Genomic DNA, 20,537 nt, shown 5'->3' with positions numbered 1-20,537 from the left:
CCTACTTTGAAATAAAGTAGGTTATGCATGTTGCTTTTCCATTTGTACACGTCATTAAATCATATCATTGAAGGGGATGAATTACAAAGAGAAAGAAAAATACACGCCGTTACAAAAGAAGCCGCACTCTCTCCCATCACGCTGTTAAGAATCCAAGCAATTAAAAAAAAAAAGTGATGATAGTTAGGAATTAAAGATAGAATAAATGAGATAAATAAAAGAGGTACATATACAGTAATACATACTATAATTTAATTTCTATGTACTATAAACTTAGTAAGTTCGAAAGCTCCATGTGCATCCCACTTTTATTATTACCTACTGCGGTTTTAATCTAGAACATGCATATGCAAACTATGGCCCGGGGGCCACATGCAGCCCGTTAAGCTTATTAATCTGGCCCTTGAAGAAATTATATTAATAATATGTAAGTAATAAAAAAGCTGTTTTAAGAGTCATTTCAAAAGAGAGCTAAATACCGTGGGCCTTCAAAGACAGGTATTTTTTTGCAACTGCTTTGTTAATATTTAATAGACATTAAAGCACACGTTTTCTACATATGCCATGATATATTTTCTCTGTTTGAGGACCCAGTGTGGCCCACCAGTCAAACAGTTTAGACACCCCTGATGAAGAAGCTGTTTTCTTGTTTTCCTTCTTCTTCTTCCCAGATCGGAAGCCCCTGGAGGTGGATGACCGGATGAGCCTGGTGGCCCACCCGGACGGCCGCCAGCTCCTCAGGATCTCCAGGTCCAGCAGGCGGGACGACGGCGTGTACGAGTGCGTGGCGGCCAACGCCATCGCCACCATCACCACCTCCTGCACGCTCACCATTGCCTGTGAGTCTGTCACTGGCTGAGGGAAAAAGCCATTTCAATTTCAATTATTTTTTCAAAGACCTTCGCCTGTCACACACACACACACAAACATGCACACACACACACACAAACACCGCCATCTCCCTGTCAAGATGATGCATTTTTGCCGCCTGATTGGGTTTTGATGGTGGGAAGGATCTCATGAATATTTGAACAGAAACCATGAATATTAACGTCTGCACGTTCTCTCAACGGGTTTTAATTCTTGTAACGAGAGCACACCGACAATGACGAGATGAAATCTGCTGTAGAGCGTCACGCACGCACTCACACACACAGGCATACGCACACACACTGCACTAATAGCCTTGGTCAGGCTCTGGTGGAGGACGGTGGAAGTGTCTCTGACGGTGCTTTACCCTCATGCTTCGTTTGTCACATCTGTCACAGCGTTGTACCAGCAAAACGAAATTCTGAAGAGTCTGTCTGCTTTCACACACAAAGAAAAAAATGAAAGATACACACACACATAAAGCACACATAAATATGTTAAAACAAATAGGATATACAGTAGCATATAAAAGATATTAAAAACCATACTATATTTACAGAATGAAATAAAAATGAAATAATTCACAGTCTGACGTTGCAAAGCTACATTGCGACGACGCTGATGTTTAAAAATACAATCTACCTGGCCGCCGACAGGTGCCATTTGTTTATTGGTAGCCTAGCGTTCACCCCGAACAGATGCTCTTGCCGCAGTGTCGCTGTGCATTTATACCAGTGAAACAGCAACGAGACCATATCATTCAACTCTGCTCGAATCCCACCGGCCCCGTTTACAGTGAAACCATCCACCCACACACACACACACACGGACACACACACACACACACACACACACACACACACACATTCCCCCAGGTTTGCATAAACAATTAACAGTTAAAATTCTGCTAATGAAAATGCGCTTCTCCAACCCTCTCCCCCTGGAAAACCTCCAAAAATAAGCACCAGCGGAGTTTCCGGATGCAATTCTGCACCTCATTGCCTTGCATTGACGTCTTTTTTTTTTCTTTTCCGATTTCCCTCCTGAAGGTGTCCCCAAGCGGCCAGGGACCCCCGAGGTGGCCCAGGTCTACAACAACACGGCCCTGGTGCTGTGGAAGCCTGCCGACACCAGGCCTCCATGCAGCTACACCCTGGAGAGGAAGACGGAGGGTAAAGTCACACTTCATCAAATCTGTTGTTAAATAAGCGAAGAAATAATCCCCCCCAAAATCTGTCCACGTCTCTGTTGAAACAGAGAACATTAGTTAATCCACAGCGGGGACACAGAGACCAGAGCCACTGCTGCTGCTGCTCCTGAAGCTTTTCATCATTGACACACCATGAATCATCATCATCTGTTGCAGTCGCAGGCTCACTTTGTGTTTGTCACGCTGTTTAATTTGATCCTCGCCAGACGGCGTTTAGAAGTGGATTCACAGTTCAGTCGCTTTCACTTTCACTCAAGATCAGTTTGACACTGGAAGGCTGTCTGGACGGATATTTTACTTTCTCTCAGTGCACTTTTTTTTTTAATTTTATGGGTTTTTTTTCTATTTTTTTCACAGCAGACAAGAGGCACAGAAAAAAATAGATCTCTTGAACAATGCCACCATCTAGTGGCTATTTTGTGGTGCTACTACACAAGATATTTTTCAAACATTAAAAAACCCACCTTTTTTTTCAAATGTACCGGTGAATACTCCCATCGAGTGGTCAGTAATTCATTCACCACAAAGATTTACATAAAAATAAAACTCAAGGCCGTTCTTGTCCTCCTCCCTCCTCCTCCTTCACCTGCAGGTGAATCCAACTGGCAGATGACAGCCACTGGGGTGGTGGACTGCTACTACAACGTCACTGAGCTGCCAGCAGAGGGCGCCGTACGCTTCCGCGTGGCCTGCGTCAACCGGGCGGGACAGGGGCCGTACAGTGGCTGCTCGCCAGCGGTCAGCCTGCACGTTGCAGGTAGCAGAGATTTTTTTTTTCACTTTTTTTGCTGATTGCACCTGAATGTGATTATCCAGATGGTCAAATTGTGTGTCGTTGTATTTGACAGCAGGTGGCGCTGCCATCCCCGACCTGACCGTCGTTAAGACGCTCGGAGCTCCGCCCCAACCAGCCCGGAACCAGACCCAGACCCAGAATCAGTCGGCCCCGTCCTCCCCTCCTCAGACCTCCACGCCCCCGACAACCAGCCCGCCGTCGCCCCCTGCTGCCCCCTTGACGAACGAACCCCTGCCAAAAACAACCTCCTCCTCCTCTTCCTCCGCCTCCCAGCCCTCCGCCCCCACCATCAAAGCCCCCCCGCCCTTCGTGCTCCCCAAAACCCAGAGCCCGGTCAACGTGGTGTCTCCCATGACCCAGGCCCCGCCCCCTCTGGTGTCCCCACCAGCCACGCCCACCAAACCGGCGGCAGCGGCGGCCGCCGCGGTGGCGGTGGCAACCGTCACCTCGGCTCCAGTTCCCGTCTCCTTCACCCCGCAGGTGCTGCAGGCCTCCAGCCTGAGCCCCTTCGCTGACGGGGCGGCCACGCCCACCAGGGGGACGCCGTCCGGGCGGGCCACGCCCTCCACGGCACTGCGGCTGGGCATCCCGCAGAAACCCTACACCTTCCTGGATGAGAAGGCCAGGTGAGACCAAGGGAAAGGACATCTGTGGTCATGCTCTTCTGTGTTTGTGCATTTTCCAACCTCAAAACAACAGAACGCAAAACTAAAACCTAACAAAAGACCCACAATATTAATGACTAACAAAACATCAAGACAAACAAGCTCATCCTCAATATCTTTACATTTAGTCCAAAAATATTTTACATATTTATACATATTTGTCTGTATCGTAATAAAAATAAACAAAATAGATACATGAATGAAGGAAGCAAAAACAGAACCCAAAACAGAAAAGACCAAGTAATCATGTTTATTATAAACTTACTGCTTGTAATATTATTAGTATTATTGTTGTAGAAGTGTTTTAGTGAATTTTTTCTTTTCGTGGCTATTGTCCCTTCCATAGCACATCTCTTTTTTCCAGTATAGTAACCAAAGAGGGTGTGTATATTTCCAGTCTTTAAGTATTAGTTTCTTCAATACGAATAATCCATCTCTGTGGGTATTTCACTGTATCTTGTAACATCTTGAAATACACAAATTCTGTGTTGGTTTTCTGTGCGTGTGCTTTTTCAACCTGCCTTTTTTTTTCTCTCTCTCTGAAAGGGGCCGATTCGCGGTGGTGCGCGAGTGCCGCGAGAACGCCACGGGCAGGGTTTACATGGCCAAGATTGTGCCGTACGGGCCCGAGAGCAAGCAGGACGCTCTGCGGGAGTACGAGGTCCTCAAGTCGCTGCACAGCGACAGGGTCATGGCCCTGCACGAGGCCTACGTGACGCCGCGCTACCTGGTGCTGGTGGCCGAGTACTGCAGCGGCAAGGAGCTGCTCTACAGCCTCATAGACAGGTGCGGAGTGGAGGAGGAACCCTGGAGAAACCTGAAGTGACATTTTTAAGCTTAACACTAATGATGCACCAATACCAATACCAGTATCGGGTATCGGTACCGATACTGGCTTTGAGTACTCTACCTCGTACTGGTAAAAAACATGCCAATACCACAACGCTAATACCAGTTGTATATGTATGCATATGAAAATGTAGTTAAATTTGTGTTTTGTACCCATGCTCTAAAGCAGGGGTGGGCAAACTTTTTGACCTGTGGAGCTACAGCGGGTGCTAAAATTTGACAGAGGAGCAGGAGCAGATGGATGGAGTGTTTTTGTGACCCACCTCATAGGAGGAAAACATGTAGTTTAATGTCCATTAAATATGAAGAAAAGCAGTTAACAACAAAATCTGTGTCTTTGAAGCCCCACAGTGTTCGGCTCTTCATTGAAATGACTCTTCAAACACTGAAAAAATGGATTAAATCCAGCAATTTTCTTACTTACTGATTATTTATTTAATTTCTTCAAGTTCGGCAGGCTGGATTAAAAAGCTTAACGGGCCACATGTGGAACCCGGACAACATCTGTGAGTGGGGGCGGGGAACTCAAAGTAATTCTATAATGTGTAAAGGTCTTTTGAAGTACGCAGTATCAGTAATCTTCTGCTCGCTCTGTAAAGAAGTGGTATTGGTGCATTCCTACTTAACACGCATACTCACAGCTCTTTATTGAGTTATTTTTGGTTATCTTGATTTATTTATTTATTTTTCTCTTTTTATCTCTTTTTTTTTATTATTGCTTTTACTAATTGTGAGATGCTGTTCAAATGTCTGCATTTGTTTACACCACAGTATTACTAGGACTCTTTGCCCCTTCCTCAGTCCGGCCGTGCCCATGGATAACATTAATATGATAATATAAACCACTCAACAGGCTGTTCCTGAACCCACCTGTGTGATTCACACTCTGGGGTCACAACCTGTGAGAATAAATCCTGTCAGCCATCATAAAGACATTCACAGTCATTTCTTTGTCATTATGGCCATCAGGATGACAAAGGGGGGTGGAAACAAAATGAAGTTTCATTTTCTCAATTTTGACTGAAGGTTCCGCTACTCGGAGGACGACGTGGTGGGCTACCTGGTGCAGATCCTGCAGGGGGTGGAGTACCTGCACAGCCGCCGCGTCCTCCACCTGGACCTCAAGCCCGACAACATCATGGTGACCCACCTCAACGCCGTCAAGATCGTGGACTTTGGCAGCGCGCAGAGCTTCAACCCACTCAGCCTCCGGCGCCAGGACTTGGCTGCCGGGTCGCTGGAGTACACAGGTGAGCAGGGGAGAGGGAGAGGAGCTCTATTATCTGTTAGTCAGCGGGTTTATTTAATTTATTTGATGTTATATTATTTATTGTTTTGCTGTTGTTTTTGTTGTTTTGTGTCTCCAGCTCCCGAGATGGTGAAGGGTGAGGTGGTTGGTCCTCCTGCAGATATCTGGACCGTTGGCGTCGTCACCCACATCATGTGAGTCATAAGTCATTAGAATTTGTATATATTTTTATTTATTTTTCATTCACTGATTGACTCTTATTGAATTCTTCTCTTTACATTGTACATGTTGTTGTAACGATGCAAATTTCCCCAATGTGGGATAAATAAAGACTTTCTTGAATTAATTTGAATCTCCACAGAATAGACGGATCAAACATTTCACCACATTTGAACCGGTTTTCTTTTCTTCCCCAGGCTCAGCGGGAGACTTCCCTTCGAAGGCAAAGATCCTCAACAGCTGGAGTCTAAAATCCTAATAGCCAAATTTGACCCGACAAAACTTTACCCCAACGTGTCCCAAAGTGCCTCTGCCTTTCTCAAGAAGATGCTGAGCAGCTTCCCCTGGTGAGCACCGCAAGAATATCACCCAAATTTGTCATTGTGAATTATTTCATTTCATTTCTGCAAGTTATATTCCATTTCTTATTTATTTTTTTTAAGTTATTTATATGTGCTAGATTTTTGTTGCATGTGTTTTTCTATTTTTTTTCTTTCTGTATGTAAAAACCGAGGGACTCAAATCTCAAAATTTTGTTCTGCTTCCACAATGACAATAAAATATCTTCTCGAATTGGATCATCAAGCAAAACACTGAAAGCGTGCATATTGTGGTCATTACTATTAGGCGACTGTAGCTCAGAAGATGGAGCTGGGTGTCCGATGACCGAAAGGTTAGCGGTTCAAATCCCGCTCCATCCCAGTCTGTCGCTGTGTCCTTGGGCAAGACACTTAACCAGCATTGCCTTGTAGGAATGTGGGTGAATGCTGGGTGGTGGTCGAAGGGGCCGTTTGGTTTCCGCCAGTGTGCTTCAGCGCAGCTGTGGCTACACATGTAGCTCACCAACACCAGCGTGAATGAATAATGGGTTCAATGTAAAGTGCTTTGAGTGCCCAGAAAAGTGCTCTGTACGCCAGTTCCCTCACCAATTCCCAAGGCTAAGCACAACACCTGGTGGGCTGCCCCCACCCTCTGGAACTCACTCCCAACTGACATCTGTCACTGTGCTGACCTGCCGTCTTTCACATCACTACTCAAAACACATCTTTCCCATACTGCTTTTAATGTTTAATTACTGTTTTAATGCTACTTATTATCTCCAACTGATACTCACCTCCCTGGTTTATCTTATTTCACTCTAATCTGCTTTGATTCATTTGTTGGTATATTTTTTAATTTTTAAATTTTATTCTGATGTGTTTTAACCTTTTCTTGTTTGTAAAGCGTCTTTGAGGGACTTCAAAAAGCGCTTTATAAGTAAAATGTATTATTATTATGATTATTTTCCTTGCCCCAGGGCTCGTCCGACCACGCGGGATTGCTTCACGCAGGCCTGGCTGCAGGACTCCTACCTGATGAAGCTGAGGCGACAGACTCTCACCTTCACCTCTGGCCGCCTCAAGGAGTTCCTGGTGGAGCAGCAGTGCCGCCGCACAGAGGGCGCCATCAAGCACAAGGTGCTGCTGCGCGCCTACCAGGGCTCCGCCCAGTCGACCTCGGCTCCCGCCTCGGCGCCTCACGTCTCCCCGGGCCCCCGATGATGATGTGACCCCCACTGGGGTGCAGAGTGGAGTTTGATTTTATTTTTTCCCCCTAACCGCTGCATGAAGATCGTCAGCATGAGCGCAGAGCTCAAATATCCAAAGAAACGACTCGACTTGGACGAGATGCAGGGCGCCGTGTTGCATCTCGAAGTTCAGTGAGAGAAGGACAATGGTGGATGGTGTGCCGAAGAGGATGTGGGCTGTTGTCTGGTTTTCTCTCTCAATTGCGCACTTTCTCCGTCACATGGTGAAGCTTCTGAAGATGCACAGCGAATATTTACTTTCTTGAAACTATCCCCCACACCCCGCCCTCCTCTGCACGATCTGCCCTGGAACATGTTTGTCTATCGTCACCACCTTTTTTTAACTCACAAAATCTGGTCGACAACAACAACTCATATGAATGTACCATGATTTAAGCTGCTAATTCTTTCTTTTCTCTGTTTGTCTTTTTTTGCATAACCTTACACAATTAAGAACTGAACAAAACAATGTTTTTGTTCTTCCTTGAAATTGTTTACCTTTTTTTTTTTTTTTTAAATGTTAATTTATTTCGCATGTTCATGTGAGTGTGTGTGTATGTGTGTTTGGGCACTAGCATTATAAACTCATTTTGAATTTGCATTTTGTCAAAGGTGAAAACAAAAACAAAAAAAATATGATAATAATAGGTACAACAAAAACAAGGAGTGCTATTGTGATTCAGCGCTACAAAGTCGACTTGAACGACCTTAGGATGACTTAGGAATCTTTGGTGCAACTTGTTATGTGCTTAAAACCTGAATTCTAACTGTAACACAGCTATGATTAAAAAGAAATTTGAGAGTCTGTAATTTAGAGTTGACATTTTACCTGGAAAAAGTCAAACACTGGTGAGATGCCGTGGTTTCAGTGTTACATGTCGGTCAGTTGGTCAGGTTGTTGAAAAATAAAAACATGTTCTCATCCTGTCAGTGCCTAAGTAGGATTAATATCAAAATTATTCCTCTTGTAAGCTTGTCTTTCAGCGTTTGTACTAATTTGAACAAATATTTACTGGATATTTAGGGGGACAGACAGACAGATGCATATCGGTTCTTAAAAACGTACATTTCTACAGTGGACAGTACAGCGCAGGCAGTCCTCGTAACAATAGAATGTCTCGTGTATTGATCTCTCAAAGTGTTGAACTTTTTTTGTATGAATTTGGATGGTTGAAGATTTTGTAAATGTACCAATTTGCGGTGTTTATATGTGGAAAAGGTTGAAAAAAATGTTTTTAATGCGGTAGTATGTAATAAACTGTTTAAAACAACTTGGGGGGCGGGGAATGTCCCTGTTTCTGCTGGTAGGTTCCAGCTGAGTCTGATTTTAGTTTTAAAAATCTCTCTCTCTCTCTCTCTCTCTCTCTCTCTCTCTCTCTCACACACACACACACACACACATGTTAAGTTGGTCTACTTGAAATGTGTTTTACTTTTTTGTACAATTTTGTCTGAAGTAGGAGAGTAGAGGTACATTTTGGGACTAAAATTTAAAAAAGATGAAGCTTCGCCTAAATTTGTAACATACTTTACAACTCTGACTGTTATTTTGCAGTTTATAACCCCCCTTTAGATAGTCATCTTCCCTTAAGATAATTCATTTTATGCATTCATAACTTTTGTTTTTAGCTAATGGCCACTGAAGTTCCTTGACCCTATTCCACCAATTATATGTACTGCGAAAAATTAATAATGGTCAATTTCATTAATTCAAATGCACTCAGGCAGCGGAAAAGGCGCTAGAGCGAGTGACTTTGTGCGACAGTGCCTTGCTGTAGTCAGTTTCAAGGGGACCCTTAATGGGCGTTTCTTCGTTCGCCGCCGCTTCAGCCGTCAAAAAAGTTTTTTAGGCTGCTCAAGAAAGTTTGGCCTCAAACAAGCATCACCAGGCAGCGACGAAAAACGATGCAAGGAATACTAAATATTTCGCCTTGACGTTAAGTAGCTCCGGAAAACATTGTTTTTTTTGCGAGCGCTCAAATCTGTATCCGTCAGTTAAAGTTTATGCTAGCTCTGTCGTCGTCTGAATGCTGTGCTAACACTCGACGGCAAACGCGTTTTAATCACGTAGCGGCGCAGACTCCGTCTATTTTAAAATAAATTCCGTCGTATACGTGACGTTTTTAGAGCCGCAGCCGGGGTAAAAGTCCGTCGCTGCTAGCGCGCTAGTAGCCCTTAGCAAACTTTTGGCTAACTTTATTTTCGGGTTACTTTTCTGTTCCCTTTTTCTAAGGGACCGTCGTCAAAGGTGCGGACGCTACAGTGCCCTGTACACGTCCGCCGCCTAGCCGCGCCACTTTAAGTGGAATGGGAAGCCTTGAAACCTCCATGTTTGTATCTTGAAATTTCGAGCGGAGTCGAGCACCATATTGAATCAAACTTTGGCATCTTCTCCTAACAACTTTGCCAAACGAGAGAGAGAAAAAATAACAAAGTTTAAAGCGGCTTTTCCTGAAATGGACGCGTTGTAAGGCGAGGGTGTTTTGCGACGCTTTCCGTCTGTTTGCGGAGTTTTTTTTTTTTTTTTTCTCCCCTCCCTCCTCTCTCGCCACCCCTCTTCTTTCGTATATGTTAACTTCATGCAGCAACTCGGCGTCAGCGGACAATCTCCCAACTTTGAACTGTGAGCTCAGCGTTGGGGACCAGAGCTGGATGTGATGGACAATCCGTCCTCAGTGATCACACAAGTCAGCCGGGATGAAGAGGGAAGCAAAGCGGCGGCAGACAGGGGAGGTGAGTCGCCCCTTATATCTCATGTCAAAAAGAAGGAGGAGGAGGAGGAGGTGGAGGGGGGATAAAAAGTTATGCAGCTCCGCCAGGTTGACAACAGAACGCACACAAACGCGGTCACTTTGCGTTAGCACTTTGCTGAGTTACTCCACTGTTGCGGGAGTCGGCAGTGAAGTTTGAGCGGCGAAACTGTCAGTGTTTGTGCGCCGCCTGCATACTTGACGGCCGCGGCCCTTTTGGCCCTGTGATGAAAGTGGCGGAAGTGACGTCACAACTTTGGATTAAAGAGGCTTAAAATGCAAAAGGAGCAACTGTTTTGTTTTTGCTTTAGTGTTAAGATGGTAGTTACAAATGCAGTTTTCTCATTCATTATCGCTATTTTATTCTTAGTTAAAACAAAACCACGTCATCAGCATATTGTGTATTACAGCCTCATGCAAACTTGTGTATAATCGTCCTCCCTCCCTCCTCTGAGCCCCCATTTCTAATATGTGATTGTTTTTTTTAAAAGTTGACCTGTGCCTTGTAGCCCAGACTGAATCAGTTTCCTGTTGCCTGACATGGATTTTCTGGAACCACTCCCACTCACTCACTCACACACACACACACCCACACAAGGAGGAGCAGCAGCAGCGAGATACCGCACAGTGTAAATGCAGGTTACTGAATAATCCGCTGGCCCGGCGGTCATCATCCTTGAAAAACTGCTGTCACCACCACTTTATCCCCTCCTCCACCACACCACCCAACACTATCAGGTCTTCAGGCCGTTAATCTATCGGGTTTAATGGCAACAAGAGTGATTTTGTGTTTTACTGGCACCGGTGTTGCGTTCAATCACAGGTTGCTGCTTTCTTCTTTTCTTTTCTTTGCGACGTGAAAAGATGAGACGGTATTTCAGGAATACTAATTTGCAGCCGTTATGTAAGCTCACCCTCGGCCACTGCGTTCACACATTAACTTGCCGTGACACACGCTGGGATTGTGACACTCGAGTGTGTTTGTTGTTTGCGTTTTGTGGATTTTTGGGCGAGTTTGTTTTTTTGTTTTTTTTTGTTGTTTTTTGTTTTTGTGCCTCCGCATGAAAAGAGTTGTTGGCTACAAAAGTTGGTTACAGGCCCGTCCGCGAGACCTCTGATGGCTCGTCTGGCTTCATGTAATGTAAAGTAATACACCCCACCCCCCAACTGTCATCGCCTTAAGAATCTGCCATTTATACCCCATTTAATCTGTTTTCCCACCCGTCTAAAAAAAGCCAGTGCTCTGTTTGACTTCTTCTTCTTCTCCTTCTTCTTTGCCGACGCTGCGTCACTTCATCATTTGCCACTAATTATGGCGTTGTAGCCAGTGCAGCCCGCCCTCGAACCCGTGTGGTCATACGCTTATACATTAGCTTGTCAGTCACGCAGGCAGGCGGGACGTTGGCATCTTCTCACTGAAAACAAAACAGGAGAACGTCGGGAAGGTTCTTATTATTATTCTTCTGCTTCTTTTATGTCTTTTTTTGTGAATTGGAACTCTGAGTCTCTGCAACCTCTCAACAAACTCTTTTGCCGTTTACGAGGCAAATGGGCTCAAAAGTCTGGATGGATGAAGGTATTCCTGTAGTTTCCCTTGCATTCATACGGCTCATTAAAGCAGTTGGGCCACCAACACCATGAAGTTATATACAATAAATCTTCAGCAACAGCAACAAATTTTCCGATCTTATTTGGATTTTCTCATTTTCTCTGTTGCGGTAGCACTGGACTGTGAGCCCACCTTTGATTCTCGAGCTTCACCAATCAATAACGCCATCAATCTGTTGATTGGAAGACGTGTGCAGCCGTTGGCCAAGTCAACAGAGGCAGGGCAAGACATTCCTGCTCAGGCTTATTGGGTTTCCCTTCAAGAAGACGCACCATAGCTACTAAAGCATTAGCGCTAACTGCCGCTGCCCAACGGCTTGATCCTGTTGAGTTGCAAACGTGCTACCGTGACCATTCATTTTTTGGGTGTAAGACTTCATTTTGGAGGAGGCACGGCCGAGGGGTGTGTCCTCTGTTCTATGCAAACCACGCGCGTCGCTCGGTCTTTAAACACGGTGGTAAAAAACCCACAACTACAGACGCTGTGAAGCTTACTGGCTTCAGAAGTTCTAGTTGTGTGTTTTTGACGCCATTCTTGGCTCAGGGAGAGGAGGAGAGGAGAGAGAGGCACGACGACGCCCATTCCAGGAGCTCGGTGTTCATCCAGCGTTTGCAGAGTCCAGATTGGGTTTGTTTGATAAGGATAAGGAGAGCTATGCTAGCGAAGTGGCTAGCTCAGCCCTGACATGCGCTAGTTAAGACAAAGCCTTTGTGATGCATTTAAGAGTCAACATGACATGTTGTGTTTTGGCATTGTTCAAAAATGCGAACCTTTTGGGGAGATTTCTGGGTTCATTGTGTACCTTGGACATGCATGTTATTGTATTTTGGCAATATGACAGGACATGTGTGACAGATATTTACTGAAAATCTTGTAAGTAGCTTGTCAGAAAGCAATCAGGAAGAAGTGGTATAAACCAGATCCACCATGGCAAGATGACTGGCTGAACATTCTGACTAAATATGTTTTGAAGCAACTGACTCATAAGAGAAGGACCACGGAGGAGCAGCGTTGAGGAAAAGGAGAAACATGGACTGCTTATATATCAACGACAGGACAAGGACTTTCACACTGATGCTAACATTGAACAAACTGTGGAGATATCATGGGCACCCAGTGTGTTAACTTGATGATAGTATTTGTTTTTGTATTGTTTTTTGTTCATGTTTATATTTTGCAAAAGAAAGTATCAAAAAAAAAGAGTCAATAAGAGCAAAGTTAAGAAAGTGTAAGTTGTCCTTTAAGCCTCCTGACAGTAGTCCAGATAAATCAATCCATAACATACCTGGAGAACAGCCAGCGGACAGAGAGGGGGCGTTCCTGTTAAACATGCTTGAAAAGCTGATTGGACCTTGATCGTTCAGTCCGTCACATTCAAAACCGGCCACTTCTGATTCCTCTGATTCCAACAAACCAGGAGGCCATCCTCTTCCTTTTTTGACAAATCAGGAGTTTTTCTGATCTCACTAGCAGAGCCAGTAGCTTCACAGCGTCACAGCTGCTGCTGCTGCGTCCTCCCTTCAAAACGAGTGTAGCCTCGCTCTCCACATGCATCTCTAGCTGCATTTCCATGACAGTTTTTTGCTAAATAAATTTCGACGAGGTACAATTGTAATTTGCAGGTGTTTCCATTGATTGGTGTGATGTTTGCTTTTGTTTGTTTGTTTGCTGTCATGAATGCTTGTTGTGATTATTCCGTCTCCTCCTCCGTCCAAACGTAATGTGCCATTTTCACTTGAAGTGAACTGGTCATGTGACCTCGTATGTCACGTCCAGTGACGTGTAAATGCAAAAAAGTGTTTGCATGACATTTTTGTGATATACCTCTGTATCGATACATGTGGAAAAAACCCTCATGAGAGCCTCAAAAGCTTTTAGTGATATTTGAGAGGTTTTTCAAAGTTGAGGTGTTTCCATTGTCAGTTTTTATTGCAATATTTAGGTTTTGCGCTGGTCTAGGGGTAATGCAAACGCAGCTTGTGTCACTCTGCGAGAGGATGTGTTTATGGCAATGCGTGAACTGAACATTATTGAAGCCCACAGCGGCTCAGCGTCCACGTCAGCTGATGACGCGCTGGAGTGCGGGAGTGAGCGATGAACGTCGACGATGTTGGGAGGAATAAAAAGTATGAGCAGGGAGGGGAGAGCAGTGTCACCAGGGAGTGAATCACGGTTCAAGGAATCACAACAACACACACTGTGAGAAAAACAATCTCCCCCACAACACTTCAGATCAACAATCTGTTAGATTGCAGGAGGAGGATTTCACAAACTAAGACTCCGCCTCCCTCCTCACTAACGTACGGTGGCCGGCGGCTTCCTCCACTGATACCCGTCTGTTTCCTCTTCCTGTTATTCGGGGGGGGAGGCCAGCGCAGGGTCAGCCCAGGCTTCAATCCAGCCCTGCTGGTGGGGGGGTGAAAAGAGGCGTGAGAGACGCACAACAGAAGCTTTTGTGTTGGTAACTCAGTCACGTCTGGGCCCGACAACGGCAGCAGTACGGTGCTGCAGGAGGTCCAAAAAACAGCAGAGTAGGTGGAGGAAGAGCAGGGATTGGCCTGCTGAAAGTGTCGCTGGTGTTTCCGCCCCACCGTCCATTTCACAAAAAGGGGTCTCGGAAACGCTTCCCGTTTGTCCGTGCAAGCGCGTGAAAAGGTGGAGCCGTCGTTGTTCTCACTTCCACTTTCTTTCTCCAGCTCCTTTTGCAGCGTTGCCGCCAAAAGTTTGAACGTTGCTCTTGCACTCGTGCAGCTACTCCCTGAGTGCACGGCGGGCCCGGCGGAAACCACGCCGCAGACCTGCAAAGACGCGTGCATGCACACACACACACACACACACACACACGATTGCAATGCAACAACAACAGAAAAAAAGGGACTGTACCTCAGGGGAGGGGGGAGGGGTTCCCTCCAGAGTTTGTTGCTTTTCTCTTTCGTTTTCCTGCTTTCTTCACATCAAACTAGTGTAAAAAAAATCTTTTTGAATGTTAACTTGTAACTTTAAGTTTAATTTGGCTTAAAATAAAACTGGTGATTGAAGTGTCTAATTAGATTGCACTTCTGCTTTGTAGCAGTTTTCTTCCATTCAGATACAATAAAATATTGGTTTGTATCGTTAATCTGAGTCTGAAAAGTAACTTAACGTACATTTTATATAAATGTGTGTGTGTGTGTGTGTGTGTGTGTGTGTGTGTGTGTGTGTGTGTGTGTGTGTGTGTGTGTGTGTGTGTGTGTGTGTGTGTGTGCGCACACACACAACTTTATACTGTGTTTGAAGGTCTAGAGCCTGAAGGTGCCTGGAATCAAATATAAACCCAACTTGTAAATGCACTGGTTTTTCAAGAAAGTGGGAGTTTTTTTTTTTTTTTTTTTTAAAGAATCCCGTCCTGAAGCAAATCTTGTGACCGAGGTGTTCACATCACACCTCCCGCCAGAGAGATAAGCTCAGCCGGTGCTAATAAAATAATCTTCTCTCTGGCTCCGCCCCTCACGTGTCCTTGCCCACTAAAAGACTCTGCTAATTCATAAAATTGTTTTTTTCTTTTTTCTTTAGTTTTACTTTTGTGTCAAATAAAAGAGGTCAGATGCTGAGAAAAAGCCTCCTCTTTTCTCCAAGGTCCGCTGGGTTCTGCTCGTTATATAGACTGCAGCTGAAATGTACCTAAGGGGTTGTCAGGCGGTGCAAAACGTGGATTTAACTGCCACTAATGATTAACTTTTATAAATCCTCCCGCTACACTATTTTTTTCACCCCCTGATTACCTTCTTTATTTTCACACTTTTCATTTCATTTAGCAAGAAAAGAAAATTAGATTTTTCAAGACCTCTAGTTAACTCATTTAGTTATATATATAAAAAAAAACATTATTGTAATACAGGCATGGGCAAACTACGGCCCGGGGGCCACATGCGGCCCATTAAGCTTTTTAATATGGCCCACCGAACTTGAAGGAATTCTATTAATAGTAAGTAAGAAAGAAAATAGCTTTTTTTCATCCAGTTTTTTCCGGTGTTTCAAGAGTCATTTCAATAAAGAGCTAAACACCGTGGGGCTTCAAAGACACTGACTAACTTTGCTTTTGTTCATTTTCATTTGACACTGAACCACATTTTTTCTACATATCCCATGATTTATTATTTCCTCCTATGAGGTGTGGCAGCAAAACACTCCATCCATCTGCTGCTGCTCCGGCCTCCTCTCTGTCAAGTTTAGCAGCCACCAGTCCAACAGTTTGCCCAGCCCTAATTGCTCTCTCCGCCACCACTACAGGCTCCTCCCCCGGCGCCTCGGCCAAGAAGCCCCGGAGCCGAGGCCTCTTCTCCAGCCTGCTGTGCTGCCTGTGTCGGGACCAACCCGAGGCCCAGCCCGTCAACAACAACGCCCCACTGCTGGTGGAGGAGAACGGCACCGTCTCCAAGGTGTGTTCTCACTGCTCCAGCAGCAGCGGTCCAAAGATCGTGTGTGTGTGTGTGTGTGTGTGTGTGTGTGTGTGTGTGTGTGTGTGTGTGTGTGTGTGTGTGTGTGTGTGTATTTCTTTTTAATTTTTTCAAATGTTTAAATGAGATGATTTTTGGCCCCAGATCCAGGTGAAGCCTCTGCTGCCCCCGGCCAAGTCTAAAGACTCTGGGAAGATCTGCGTGGTCATCGACCTGGACGAGACGCTGGTTCACAGCTCCTTCAAGGTTGGAACACACACACTAAAACACACACAGAGCTCCACTTTTACAGCATGAGGTCAGAAGATAGTCACGTCCTGATAACAATAACTCCACCACGTCGTTAGCGCCCCCATCTGGTTTTTGTTGTTGTTGTTGTTGTTCTTCTTCTTCTTCCTCTTCCTCTTCTTCAGCAGGGGACTTGGATTTTTTTTGTGAAATGTGGACTTTAAACGGTGCCTTGTGTGCGGTGACAGAGGGGGAATTATTTATTAGTGACGTGCTTATGTAAAAGTTTTATTCATTCATTTATTTAATTATTTTGATTGATGAACGTGAATAAGAGCGACAATTAAATGTTGTTTTTCAAAATCAAAATCATCTTTTTCTTCTTCTTCTTCTTCTCTGTATGTTTGAGTGTGTTTGTGTATAGTTTCTAGCACCATATCTTTCTCTTTCTTGTATCCCTTTGAAAACAATTGTAATAAAATTGTGGTTGAAAAACAAAACTCTTCTTCTTCCTCCTCACCAGCCGGTGAACAACGCCGACTTCATCATCCCAGTGGAAATCGATGGAACGGTGCACCAGGTGAGAGTGGCGCCGCCGCCGCTGCCGCTGCCGCCGCCTCCTCCTCGGTGTCACCGCGGTCGTCTGACTCGCGGGCCGTCCTTAAACACTTCAATTACGGCGCCGTGACGATGGCGCCACCCTGCTGCAGACGGATGACGTGGGCCGGGCCTGCTTCAAGTAATCCAGGATAGGTTTGTTCAGACAAGCACAGCCTATTCTGGGTGACTTGGTTCAGGAGCGGCACCCTCAGCAGCGGGCAGGAGCAGTGGCCCAGGCTCTTTACCAGCGGGCCTGCATGTGTGCACGTGCATGTGTCAGCCCCATGTGTTGTTTTTGGTGTGTTTTTCTGCTTGTGTGTGTGTGTGTGCGTGCGCGTGTGTGTGTGTGTTTCTGCTTGAGGGGGGGTTTTGAGAGCTGCTGTTTGGTTTTGCAGGTGTACGTGCTGAAGCGCCCCCATGTGGACGAGTTCCTGAAGCGCATGGGGGAGCTGTTTGAGTGCGTCCTCTTCACGGCCAGTTTAGCCAAGGTGAGCCACCTGCCGCGACCCCTGCCGCGACCTCCTGCTTGACAAAATGTTGGCCTCACACGCGGCTTTTTGTCCTTGCGGGGCTCTCGCAGTACGCTGACCCCGTCTCCGACCTGCTGGACAAGTGGGGCGCCTTCCGCTGCCGCCTCTTCCGGGAGTCCTGCGTCTTCCACCGCGGCAACTACGTCAAGGACCTGAGCCGGCTGGGCCGCGACCTTAGCAAGGTCATCATCGTGGACAACTCGCCCGCCTCCTACGTCTTCCACCCGGACAACGCCGTGAGCATCCCGCCCGCTGACTCGCACACAATTGCTTTTCTTCCGTTTTCTTCCAGCGTTTCTGAATTTTCTGTTTTTTTTTGTTTGTTTGTTTTTTCCCCACCTTCCGCCGCAGGTTCCCGTGGCCTCGTGGTTCGACGACATGTCCGACACGGAGCTGCTGGACCTCATCCCGTTCTTCGAGAGGCTGAGCAAGGTGGACAACGTCTACGCGGTCCTCAAGCACCAGGGGGTGGACAGCTAACAGCGTTTGACCTCTGACCTCAGCAACTCCCAGCGGAAACAAAATAAACCCCAGGAAACGCACACGCACGCTCGCACGCCTGCCTGCCCGCCGCCCGCCCCAGGGTCCACGCGGATCGGGATTAATCACTGCCACCTGCTGGTCCAACGGAAAAACTGCCTGAAAAGAAACAAAAAGACTTGTAGCCGGCGACGGGCGGGACGGACGTTTAGGAAGGTTTGTTCTGAGGCGCCTCCCTCCCAACTGTTTACCCACCGACCCGGAACTGGACGGAAACCTCGGCCTCCTCACAGGACGACTGAGAGTTTTAGTGGTTCTGGTCCCGGAACAGAGGAGAGCAGCCTGTGCATACTGTGTCTGCACTGTACGTGTCGTGATCAAGCCCCGCCCCCTTTAGACTTGAGGATCATCATCATTATTATTATTATTATCATTGAGTCACTGCCATTTTAAAACACATTTAGTGCCATCAGTCTGTTTGATTACTACAGTGTTGCGTATCTGAACAGACAAAGTTTTTCCTTTCAAAGAAAAATTAATGAAAAAAATCTAAATTAAACCCATTGATGGGTTGAAACATTTGAGATAATCGGAGATAATTAATCCCCCCCACCCCAACTTGCTGATTCCTTAAGCACAATCTGCAGCGTGTATGGAAGAATTGTTTTATTTTTTCTGCGTGTGGTTTTATTTTTCTAATCCATGTAGTATTTTTTAATTGTTTGACCTTCAGTCAATATTTAAAAAACAAATGCTTGCCAACCATCAGCACTGGTACAGAGGACGACTACAGTACCCTCCCACCCCCCACCCTCTCCCCTAGCGCCTGACACTAACGTGAACACACAAAGCCTTATTATGCACAAAAGAGCAGCTGCTACAGTCGTGACGTCTGACGGCAGTTTAAAGATGGACCGTCGCACAAAAACACACACGGACGCCAGGCCGCCTTGTTGAGGCGAGGGACACGTGTGTTTTGGTGTTTGCCGTCTGCTCCGTTTCAACCCGTCTCTACCGTAAGCGGTACAAGTTGGCTTGACACTGTTTGTTCGTTTGTTTATTTTGTTGTCAGCTAACATGTTCAGAAGTGGGCGGCCTCAGATTGGGTGCCCCACCCCCCCTACTCCCGCCGCCTCTTGAGAAAAGAACTTGTGTCTCAAAATCAGGTCCGACTTTCGGTGAGAGAGAATCCGGCCCTGCAGTACCGCAGTGCCGCCACCAGAGGGCCCCTTCCTTTCTGTGTTCCTCCTGATGGCTTGGGCCATGACGTCACGCCGCCGTCGTCGTCAGTATTTCCCTAGTGCAGCTACAAGTGGAGTTTTTTGGACCGCCAGGAGAGGTTATTCCACCTTGGACCACTAGAGGTCCCCATCTGACTGTGTCGCTCTCTGAGCTCTTTTTTTGCTGCAAAATTCTCTCCACCTCTTTTTTTCCCTTCCATTTCCATTTTTTTTTTTTTGAAAGGAGCGGCATCGACTGCCTTCTTTCTCACGGGTGGTCACATGACTTTTCCGTCACATGCGTTCGACAATGCAGTGTGTTTGACACTGAATGAATGAATGATTAAAAGATGGGCAAACGTGTTCATGGGGACCTGCTCCTTCAGGGGGCAGAGGTGGTGAACCGCGAAGCATTATTGCGTCATTTTTCTGTGTTTAACAAATTCTTGCCAATCAGTTTAGTCTTTTCTTCTTGACCTAATAATTACCGTTTTTTTGCCATTTTGCCCACGAATGGACCTCTCTGATAACAAAATATTTTGTGTAGCTTGTTGTTAAATTGCAAGACCATGGCCACGATGACGCCACCTCTCTGTCGTCGGAACACACGACGGGCTGATTCTGATTGTTTTCTTTTGTTAAAAGCAACGGTTTTGGTTGTGACTTTGCATCGGCCGGGTTCCATTCACTGATACTGTACTTCTTACACATTCAGTCGCTATGATGTATATGTTGTCTTGCACAGTCATAAAAAGCAAACAAATTGTCATTAATATATGGAATATTCATGTTACTGTACTTATGATTGAATAGTTGTAACCTTTTGTCTTTGACCTCTCGTTTATCATACCAAAATTATATATGGACTTCATGTACTAGTGCCATTTCTCTTTATCTCTATCTCCTCTTCCCCTTCATAAATGCTAAATGAAAGTTGACTCTGGCGTTGTTGGGTTTTTTCTTGTCAAGCGTTCCCTTCTGTCCTTGAGTATTGTGAGGCTAACAATAACCAAGGTCGCACTTTTTTCTTTTAACCTGATGAAGATGCCAGTACCCTCAATCAGCGCCTCTTAACTGGTGGTTGGTGACCCAAAAGTGGGTCGCAAAGCTGTTTTGATTGGGTCACGGCTTCGTGGGCAGTTCTCCATTTTTTTTTTTAAGGGATTCAAAAATAGACAGAGAGAGAGAGAAAATGTTGGGCATTAATTTTTCAGGGCACACAATTTAATAATTTATTTACTAGACATGATAAAAAGTGG

At 45.7% G+C, this 20,537-nt stretch overlaps 2 protein-coding genes across 6 annotated transcripts in view; both read left to right on the top strand.

Annotated features, from left to right (window-relative positions):
* The window catches only part of LOC142903122 (striated muscle preferentially expressed protein kinase-like), a 44,935-nt gene extending 36,239 nt beyond the window's left edge, over positions 1 to 8,696 (top strand). For 4 of the 5 annotated variants that reach the window (XM_076048595.1, XM_076048596.1, XM_076048597.1 and 1 more), the window contains 9 exons: positions 672 to 839; positions 1,920 to 2,042; positions 2,673 to 2,837; positions 2,929 to 3,502; positions 4,088 to 4,327; positions 5,417 to 5,640; positions 5,758 to 5,833; positions 6,056 to 6,205; positions 7,156 to 8,696. In XM_076048595.1, the coding sequence (XP_075904710.1) occupies positions 672 to 839; positions 1,920 to 2,042; positions 2,673 to 2,837; positions 2,929 to 3,502; positions 4,088 to 4,327; positions 5,417 to 5,640; positions 5,758 to 5,833; positions 6,056 to 6,205; positions 7,156 to 7,399 (1,964 nt within the window). In that variant the 3' untranslated portion in view covers positions 7,400 to 8,696. The remainder of the gene's footprint in view (positions 1 to 671; positions 840 to 1,919; positions 2,043 to 2,672; positions 2,838 to 2,928; positions 3,503 to 4,087; positions 4,328 to 5,416; positions 5,641 to 5,757; positions 5,834 to 6,055; positions 6,206 to 7,155) is intronic. The other variant, XM_076048594.1, reaches the window with a different exon arrangement.
* A 533-nt stretch (positions 8,697 to 9,229) lies between these two features.
* On the top strand, positions 9,230 to 20,216 carry ctdsp1 (CTD (carboxy-terminal domain, RNA polymerase II, polypeptide A) small phosphatase 1). The gene is made up of 7 exons (XM_076048536.1): positions 9,230 to 10,158; positions 16,054 to 16,202; positions 16,365 to 16,466; positions 16,972 to 17,028; positions 17,444 to 17,536; positions 17,629 to 17,814; positions 17,930 to 20,216. Exons 1-7 carry the CDS (start codon positions 10,083 to 10,085, stop codon positions 18,056 to 18,058), a joined length of 792 nt encoding a protein of 263 aa, XP_075904651.1. The 5' UTR covers positions 9,230 to 10,082; the 3' UTR covers positions 18,059 to 20,216.
* Positions 20,217 to 20,537: the final 321 nt, after the last annotated feature.

The sequence above is a fragment of the Nelusetta ayraudi genome, unplaced genomic scaffold (assembly GCF_046127955.1).
Source record: "Nelusetta ayraudi isolate G7.1 ecotype Tasmania unplaced genomic scaffold, CSIRO-AGI_Nayr_v1 ptg000106l, whole genome shotgun sequence".
In the NCBI taxonomy this organism is placed as follows: Eukaryota; Metazoa; Chordata; class Actinopteri; order Tetraodontiformes; family Monacanthidae; genus Nelusetta; species Nelusetta ayraudi.
This window is presented reverse-complemented; position numbering and strand designations above follow the sequence as displayed.

Excerpts from the sequence above, each read along its gene's own strand:
- ctdsp1 (XM_076048536.1), top strand. The coding sequence starts at position 10,083 with ATGGACAATCCGTCCTCAGTGATCACACAAGTCAGCCGGGATGAAGAG. Across the intron at positions 16,467-16,971 it reads TGGTTCACAGCTCCTTCAAG|CCGGTGAACAACGCCGACTT; the intron begins GTTGGAACACAC and ends CCTCCTCACCAG. Across the intron at positions 17,537-17,628 it reads TCACGGCCAGTTTAGCCAAG|TACGCTGACCCCGTCTCCGA; the intron begins GTGAGCCACCTG and ends GGGCTCTCGCAG.